The following is a 9,890-nucleotide window of genomic DNA, read 5'->3' as shown; positions in this document are numbered from 1 at the left end:
CTCTGAGCCAGATTGCACGAGCAACTGAATCTGTCCCTTTGGTATAACGGCCTTCCCTTCAAAACTTATTAACGGCGAGTCGTAAGGGGTAAGGTCCTCCAATTTCAACTTCAACCCTTTAAACAAGTCAGGATATATGATATCTGCGCCGCTACCTTAATCAATCATCACCCTTTTCACATCATAATTCCCTATCCTCAGAATGACCACTAGGGCATCGTCATGGGGTTGGATGGTCCCAACCTTATCTTCCTCTGAAAATCCCAAGAAGGGCACATTCAGCTTCAATCTCTTCGACTTGGAGCCCGCCTCCTCAGCTTGGGAGTACGAAACTGCCATCACCCTGGTGGGACATAAGCCAGTCCTGCCAGGCGCAGCGAACATAACGTTGATCGTTCCCAAGGGTGGCCGAGATAAATTATTCCTCTGATTATTCGAGCCAGACTGACTGCCCTGTCCGTTAGGTTGGTACATGTGCTGCTTTAATTTTCCTTTGCTGACAAGCTGCTCCAAGTGGTTCCAGAGGGTCCGACAGTTCTCAGTAGTATGACCCACGTCTTGATGTTACTGACAAAAGAGATTTTGATTCCTCTTGGTAGGATCCCCCGCCATCTTACTGGGCCATCTGAAGTAGGGTTCCTTACGGACCTTCTCTAGTAGCTAGTGCACCGGTTCTCGGAATACAGTATTAACAGTCTGAGGTGCTGCCGAGCCAGACTGCCCGGAGTAATCTCTTCTCGGCTTGTTATTGTGATATCTGTTCGACCTGAAATCCCTTCTCTCCTGCGGGATAACCTTCGCCTTACCCTTCCCCTGCTGTTGGTCTTCCTCGACCCTTTTGTATTCGTCAATACGGTCCATGAGGCGACGTACACTCCGTATGGGTTTTTTGGCCAAGGACTTCCTCAAGTCATGATCAGTTGGAAGGCCTACTTTAAACAATGAAAAAACGTGGGCTCAGGCCCAATGAGCCTTAAACAATGAAATTTGGAGAGTGTGGGTTCACAATTTAGTTTAGTGGTGTTCGAAGCTTGATGAACAGGCTAGAATGTCACAGTATTTGCAAACAATGGACGAACAGGGCAAATGAACCTCCGAGGACGTAAGCCGAGGACGATTTATGTATTATTTATCTTTTTCTTTCAACGATTACAATTCTTCGTCCTTGTCTAGTTCTCTGAACCCCCCCCCCCCATTTTCTTTACTCTCTTCCCTCTTTAAATACCTCTTCTCCTTCCCTCTTTATCCACGTGTCACACAAATCTTACCCTTAGATCCTCTCCCCCACTTTCCACCACCTTTCTGAAGTCCTTAAACAATGGCCAGAAGGTCCATTCTACTGTTCAGGGGTCACTTCCCCATTAATGCGGCCAGGGAGGTAAGTGCAGGGTCTTTAATGTGGAGGTAGCAGCTTTTTTCTGAGATATTTCTCTCACTCCGTGGCGTCTAAAAGGTATTTAGATCCCCCTCTTGACCAACAGTTCGTCCAGAACACTGCCTATAATCTTCATGACGAATCCTAGGGTCATCGTGGGTCTTTTCGAGGGGAGATTATTCCTCGAACGAATCCTCGGACCTTCGCCCTGTGGGCCGACCTACAATCTTTAAAGGCCTTTAGTAAAAAAACGGTCTAGAACTCGTCAATGAAGCCCAATGCCCAAATACTTGCTCAGGTCCCTTTACTCCCCCACAAAAGTGTTACGAAAAATGTTATGGATGCAGCAATTTTTTTTTCCCAATACCTATATTTTTAGTTATGATTAGTTCTAGCATGATATTTTATTTTGACCTATAAAGAATTAACTCCTCAACAATTGTGAAAATATTGTGACAATTTATTGTGTTGACTTTTATATATATATATATATATATATATATATATATATATATATATAAAGTGGACCGGACGATATTACCCGAAGGAGAAAAAAAAAAAGACACAGCAAAACAGTGCTTAAGTATTGAATAAACCAAATTACTGTAAAAAAATATTGTTGCTTTAGCGCATTGGCGCTTTTGATATATAGATAATTTATATATAAAATAAAAATAAAAACTTAAAACCTCTATTTTGTTAGTCTTTATCCACCACCTCATGAAAAACATTAAAAAAAAATTTTGGTTTAATCTGAATATGAATTTGTCTCTATTATTATGAAAACGTGAATTTAACTATCATCTGAGCCCACATCTCTCCTCCACCCAAATTGGGTGAAAATAGGTAGGAAATAGGAATTCAATGAAAAAAATGCAAGAGCCCAAGCCCACCATTAAGAGAAGTTATATATCTAAAATCTAATGTGTAGTAATTATTGTTGTTACGCACTTCTTGAACCACATCAACGGTTATATTATCTACTTATTTTCAACATTCTCTTTCTTATTTTCAAGTTTTTTTTTTGTTATTTATTTCCCAACTTATTGTTGTACTTTTTTCTAACTTTTTCTCTCCCTCTTGTATTTTCATCTCCCCACTACTATCTACCTTAATATCAATTTTCTTTTATCCCTTTATCTTCCTTTATTTTTTGCTATTTCTATTCCCTTCCTCTTACTATAAATTTAAAATTCTCTTTTCCATTCTATTCATAGTTTTTTCACACACAAAATGTTATTTCTCTCTCTCTTTCTCTCTCTCATTTTCCACACACAAAAGGTTATTTCTCACTCTCTCTCTCTCTCTCTCTCTTTTTGGTGAATTTTTAAATATTTTTCTACTTTAGGTTGATGAATATTTTGGTGAATTTTTTAATATTTTTCTTTTTTTGGTGCATCTCTACTTTAGGTTGATGAATTTTTGTATTATTTGAAACTCTACTTTGGTTGATGTGATTAAGTTTTGTGTTACTAAGTTGTTATCTTTTTTATTATCTCTGATTTCATAGATGTTATCATATTGAATTATAAATATAGTATATAAGAATATAATGTTATTTTATTACATAACATAACATGATTTGGATAATTTGGTGTTTGTTACTATATTTTTTATTTTTACTTTTTTTCTTCTCATATTATTTTCTATAAAATTCTTATTATTCTCTCTTGAAAGAGGAGTTATTCTCTTTCTCTTGATTTTTTATTTTTTTCTTGCAACTCTATTTTATAGTGATGAATCATTGTAATTTTTAAAGCTCTATTTTGGGTTTATGCATTTTGGCGTGTTATTTTTTAGTTTCCTATCACAAGTACTCTCTCTCTCTCTCTCTCTCTCTCTCTCCAATAAAATTTAGAGAATAAATTATACATATTAAGTATAAGTTTGACATGAGTTTTGATTATCATGATAATTTCTTTTAAGATAATGAATAATTTATTTAAATAAAAATTATAAGTACATACATATATGTATATGTATATGTATATACATACATACATACATACATACATACATACATATATATATATATTAAATGTATAACTAAACTCGTGCAATTCATTTAAAAGTAATGCTATTAAAACAAATGAATAATTGTCCTAAACATTATATTTGTATATTCATAACTTTTATGTTTAGAAATACTTTTACTTAAATTTAGCCGTACCGAAGTGGACTGAAATGGTATATTAATGTGATTCAACAAAAGTATAACAATAATAAATGTTATGCTTAAAATTTTAAATATTACGAGTTTGAAATATATATATATATATATTAATAAATTTGGATTTATAGTAGGTGCTTTCAACCCAAACATGTCTTTTCCCATTATGTAAGTGCACAAAAATAGATTGAAGTGGATCAAAATTAACTGAAGTGCTGTATGGACCAAATGGAATAAAGTGGACTGAAAATGACCAAATGGACTGAATAGAACCAAAGTGGACAAAATGGATCGAATGGGACCAAATTTAATCTCAAAGGACCGAATAGGACGAAAGTGGAGAGACTGGACGGAAGTGGTCTGAATAGAAGCAATGTGGACTTAATTTGACCTAATAGAATCAAAGTGGACAGAATGGACCACATAGGACCAAAGTGGACTGAATAGAATCAAAATGGACAGAATGGACGGAATAGGACCAAAGTAGGCCGAATGGACCAAATAGGACTGAAATGCACAGAATAGAATCAATGTGAACCAAATAGAGACACAATGGTTTAAATTGATTCACTCTCTTTAACCTTCATGCGGGCACTTGGGCAAGTGCTTATTGCACAAAGCAAAATCAACAAATTTCTAACACGTTGAGAAGACTTCGAATATGTTGATGAACTACCGCATGAAAGTTTGTACCTTCAACTTCTTACACCTTCCCATTACAAAAGGGGTCAAACCAAACGCAACTCTATAGAATCGTACAAGTTTCATCTATGGTTTAATATGCTTTCTTTTGTAAACAAGAAGGTACTTATATGCTTACCTCTAGGATAGTTACTTACGTACCAATGACACTTTAGTCCTAGTTCTCATTAACTTGGGGACTCAGAAGCCATAGCCATGAAATCTTATATTGCAGCCTTGGTTGTTTTCTTCATCATTTGGTGCTATATAGGAAAGGCTGCTAAAGGAGACGGGTTGGGAGCTTCTTTTATCTTTGGCGATTCTATAGTTGATGCAGGGAACAATAACTATTTACCAACGTTGTCCAAGGCCAATATCCCACCTAATGGAATTGATTTCAAAGCTTCTGGAGGAAATCCAACAGGCCGTTTTACAAATGGTAGAACCATATGTGATATCGTAGGTAAGTTCTCTTTTTAGGTACATTTTAAATGATACGACATTTTGTATGCCGTTAGATTTATAAAAGAAATTCTTAAATTCTTAAAAGGATATCAAATATCTTCTTCTTTTTTTTTTATTGACAGAAGTGATAGGAATATCTTTTCTTTTTAAATAGTTTGTATTTTGATTTTTTTTTTCCTTTTAAAATTTATTCCTTTCAGGAGAAGAATTGGGACAACCAAACTACGCAGTCCCATTTTTGGCTCCAAATTCCACTGGGAAAGCTATATTATACGGTGTGAATTATGCATCAGGAGCAGGAGGAATTCTGAATGCAAGTGGAAGAATATATGTTAGCACTTAGTACTCAACCCTTTGTAGAATTTTCAATTCTCTTATCCTTTGTTTCATTTTTTGAAAAGAAAAAAAAAACTTTTGGATGGGAAAAAGTTAAAAAGATACATTAACATGTTCCTTTAAATTAAAGACTCAAATGTTGTGCAGGTTAATCGGCTTGGATTGGATATCCAAGTTGATTATTTCAACATTACTAGAAAACAGATTGACAGCTTGTTGGGTCCATCAAAGGCCAGGGATTTCATAATGAATACTTCAATTTTTTCAGTCACAATTGGAGCAAATGATTTCCTTAACAATTATCTTCTTCCAGTCGTCTCCATTGGATCAAGAATTACTCAAAGCCCAGATGCTTTTGTTAATGACATGATCACTCACTTCAGTGGCCAACTTACCGTAAGTAAATCAAAGCGTCTTTAATAATTAACAACTAATTTGGTATTTGAATAGTTTCTTAAGATTGCTACAGTAGTTGCATCAGTCAATGTAAAATGACATAAATGCAAAATTTTGGCCAATCAACCTAAAAAATGGCCAACATCAGTTTGTCTAAAGTTATATATCTTGTCCACAGCTACAATATCATGTAAATTTACATGACTACTACTCATGCATATATGCATATTTTATTCATTTCGCAATTCACTTTTGTAGTTGATATGTGTGTGAGTGATATGGGTGTTTAAAAAAATATGGTTATATGAATGAAGAATAAATATTTTATTGAAATAAATATTTTATTTTAAAATAGATAATTTGACATGAATATTTTTGAAAAGTGATTACGTAAAATAGACATGAATTTCAATACGAATGGCTACTAATGCTCTTATATTGTTTGTTTGATTGGCAGAGGCTATACCAGCTAGATGCTCGAAAGTTTGTCATAGCGAACGTTGGACCGATAGGCTGCATACCATATCAAAAGACACTCTATCAATTAAACGAAGGCGAATGTGTGGAATTACCCAACAAGCTAGCACTTCAATACAATGCTAAGTTGAAGGATTTGCTCACTGAATTTAACGAAAACCTCCCAGGAGCTACATTTGTTCTTGCAAATGTGTATGATTTGGCGTCAGACATAATCACAAACTATGAGAATTATGGTAAGAACTAAGAACCATTAATACAATTGCCAACCATGTAAAACTGCTGCGTCATTTTGCCTAAGCTTTTAGGCCTAATTTGACATAATATTTTATCAAAAAGTTATTTAAGGTAAATCCGGTAAAAAAAAAAAATTATTTTCTTTTATTTTTTTGGTCCTATAGCAAAAAAAATGTCACCCATGTGAATCTAGGATTAGACATGGTACTTCTAATAAATAGGACAGAATTGAAACTAAATGAACAAAATATTATGGTACTTTGCGTTTGTTTGAGTATTCTGTAATTTCCAATAACTTATTTGCATAGTGTTTGTCACAAGATTATGTACATTTTCATACAGGATTTATAACTTCAAGTAAAGCATGTTGTGGAAATGGGGGTCAGTATGCAGGGATCATTCCATGCGGGCCCACGACTAGTATGTGCTCGGATCGCTCCTCACATGTGTTCTGGGATCCTTATCATCCGAGTGAAGCTACCAACATTATCATCGCCAAGAAATTGCTCGATGGAGACACAAAAATCATCTCCCCTATGAATCTTAGACAACTTCGAGATCTCTAATATTCATTTCCATGAAATTAATGGCGTCCACTCGTTTGTACTATGTCCTTTGAATAATACCCAATATCTTGTTTGAATAATTGCTCTTGTATCAAGAAAAGTTTACAAAAGACAAGCTCTTTTTTCTTACTTAATTTCTTCAAACTATTTCCTCGATCCCTTTATTCTTCTCTTCTTCTTTGTTTCGTTTTGGTTTCTTCATTGTTGTGACTAATACGTTCTATGTTGCTTGCAAGCATTAAAGTTAATGAGAAATAAGTAGTTAAAAGTTGAGAAACACGACTGATGATTTTTAGCTAATTTTTTTATAGAATTAAAATGTTATAGAGTTCTCGAGATAATGTAATCATTAAGTTTCTAAAATATTATTCATCATTTTGAAATAAGCAAATTGAATTTTGCCACATCGCTAATAATTTAAAATTTATACCAAGATGATAATCGCATAAATTATATAGTAAATTATAATTTATTCATTTCAAAATTGATGAATAGGATTTTAAAAAGTGTACGGTGGAATTATCCTAAAATTCTTATAGGATCTGAATTCCACCACCATTTGCCTCTTAGTTTTCATTTAAGAGTTCATAAATGAAGAATAAGTAAATCATAAATAAACAAAAAGAAATGGTTAAGTGTTTGGTGATCCTAGGTTGAGCGTGTTTCTTTGGGTGGTTGGCTATTCTTTATTCTCTGAACAATCTGACAAGGGATGATTAGTTGTTAGTGGGATGGTACTTTGTCAAACTGAGAGCACGATTTCGAGTTGAACGATCCATGGGCCTAGGCCCAAAAATGAGGTGGCCACGCTCAAGCCAAACATGGGCTGTTAGGTGCCCAAGGGCCCATGCTCATCTCCACCAATTCTATACTGGTAAGTGGTAAATAGTTGCATTAACGTAGCAGTCGGTTGCACCTGGGAAAAGGGAAGGGACAGGAAAATAGTAATGGAAAGAAAATTGTAAAGAAATGAAAAGGAAAATATTTTTCTCTGTGTTTGGACGTGGGAAGGAAAAGAAAGGAACAATAAGAAAATATTCCTTTCCCTTGTTTGGTTTTCAAGGAGAATACAAAGGAAAATAAATGTTTTACCTTTGTGCCTTTAACTATGAGACATGTTAGAAAAGTAATGGCGCATAAGTAATTTCATAATAATAAAAGTCAAAATTATCTTTAACACTATATTTGGAAAGGGAAAAAAAGGGAGATAAGAAAAAAGAAAGGTTGGTGATATGACATTTTCCCTTATTTGGTTAGTATTGGAGAAAGGAAAAGATAAATGAATGGAAAATCCAATATTTAACTTTATCATTTATATTTCTAATAAATTACAAAGATATTTGTTTAGTCTATTCTTTCAATTATATGGGAATACCCTACTCTTTTCTTTCAATTGTAACTTATAAAAAAGAATAAAAACTCAAAGCCTCTATGTTATTAGTCTTTATCCACCACCTCATGAAAAAAAAAAAAAGAATTTATTTATTTTAATGGTTTAGTCCGAATATAAATTTGTCTCTATTATTATGAAAATGTGATTTTAACTGTCATCTGAGCCCACATCTCTCCTCCACCCAAATTAGGTGGAAAGAGGTAGGAATTCGACGAAAAAAATGCAATAGTTCAAGTCCATCATTAAGAAAAGTTATATATCTAAAAACTAATGCTGAGTAGTTCGGGTCCATCATTAAGAAAAGTTATATATCTAAAAATGCAACAATCTGAATATACTCTTGTTAAGCCATATCAACGGCCACATCATCCACCCATTTTTAATATTTTTTCTTATTAATTTTTCAACTTATTGTTATATTTTTTCTAACTTTTCCCATTTATTTTATCTTTTCATCTCTTCACTACTATTTACCTTAATATCACTTTTCTTCTATCCTTTATTTTTTGTTTTTCTTATTCTCCTCCTCTTCCAATAAATTTACTATTTTTCTTTTCCATTCTATTAATTGTTTTTAACACACAAAATGTTATTTCTCTCTCTTTCTCTCTCTCATTTTCCACACAAAAAAATGTTATTTCTCTCTCTCATTTTTTTTTTTTTCATTTTGGTAAATTTTTTTAATATATATTTTTCTTGCATCTCTACTTTAGGTTGATGAATTTTGTATTGTTTGGAATTCTACTTTAGGTTGATGTGATTAAGTTTTGTGTTTTTAAGTTGTTATATTTTTTTATTATCTTTGATTTCATAGATGTAATCATTTTGCATTATTAATATAGTATATAAGAATATAATGTTATGTACTTATATAACATGACTTGGATAATTTGGTGTTTGTTACTATATTTTTTATTTTTTTTCTTCAGAAAATAATTTTCTATAGAATTCTTATTATTCTCTCTCACATTCTCTCTTGAAAGACTTGTTGCTCTTTCTCTTGATTGTTTATTCTTTTTTGCAACTCTACTTTATATTGATGAATCATTGTGATTTTTAAAACTCTGTTTTGAGTTCATACATTTTGGTGTTGTATTTTTTAGTTCCCCATCACAAGTACTCTCTCTCTCTCTCTCTCTCCAAAAAAATTTAGGGAATAAATTATACATATTAAGTATAAGTTTGACATGAGTTTTGATTATCATGATAATTTCTTTTAAGAGAATGAATAATTTATTTAAATAAAAATTATGCACACACACATACATATATGTTTATTTTTATTTATTTTGCTTAAATGTATAATCAACCTCATGCAATTTGTATATTGTATTTGTATATTCATAGCCTTTATGTTTAAAAAAGCTTTCTCTTAAATTTAGCCGTACCGAAGTGAACTAAAATGCTACATTAATGTGGCTCAACAAAAGCATAGCAACAATAAAATTCTATGCTTAAGATTTTAGATATTACGAATTCGAGATTTATATTTTTTTTAAATATGAATTTGAATTTAGATTAGGTGCTTTCAACCCAAACATGTATTTTCCCATATGTAGGTGCACAAAAAATAGATCAAAGTGGTCCAAAATGAACCGAAGTGTTGAATGGACCTAATTGGACCAAATGGAACAAAGTGGACTAAATGGAAAAAATAGGACAGAATAGGAACAAGGTGGAGAAAATTGGACCGAATAGAATCAAAGTGGAGAAAATGGACCGAATAGGACCAAAGTAGATCAAATAGGGCCAATGTGGACCGAATATAGCCAATATGGACTAAATAGACCGAAG

The 9,890-nt window shown here is 33.0% G+C and overlaps 1 protein-coding gene across 1 annotated transcript; it reads left to right on the top strand.

Annotated features, from left to right (window-relative positions):
* The first annotated feature begins 4,379 nt into the window (after positions 1-4,379).
* LOC142623697 (GDSL esterase/lipase At2g23540-like) lies at positions 4,380-6,854 on the top strand. The gene is made up of 5 exons (XM_075797146.1): positions 4,380-4,689; positions 4,892-5,022; positions 5,175-5,423; positions 5,881-6,136; positions 6,480-6,854. Exons 1-5 carry the CDS (start codon positions 4,443-4,445, stop codon positions 6,701-6,703), a joined length of 1,107 nt encoding a protein of 368 aa, XP_075653261.1. The 5' UTR covers positions 4,380-4,442; the 3' UTR covers positions 6,704-6,854.
* Positions 6,855-9,890: the final 3,036 nt, after the last annotated feature.

Source organism: Castanea sativa, chromosome 2, assembly GCF_040712315.1.
Source record: "Castanea sativa cultivar Marrone di Chiusa Pesio chromosome 2, ASM4071231v1".
Taxonomy (NCBI): domain Eukaryota; kingdom Viridiplantae; phylum Streptophyta; class Magnoliopsida; order Fagales; family Fagaceae; genus Castanea; species Castanea sativa.
This window is presented reverse-complemented; position numbering and strand designations above follow the sequence as displayed.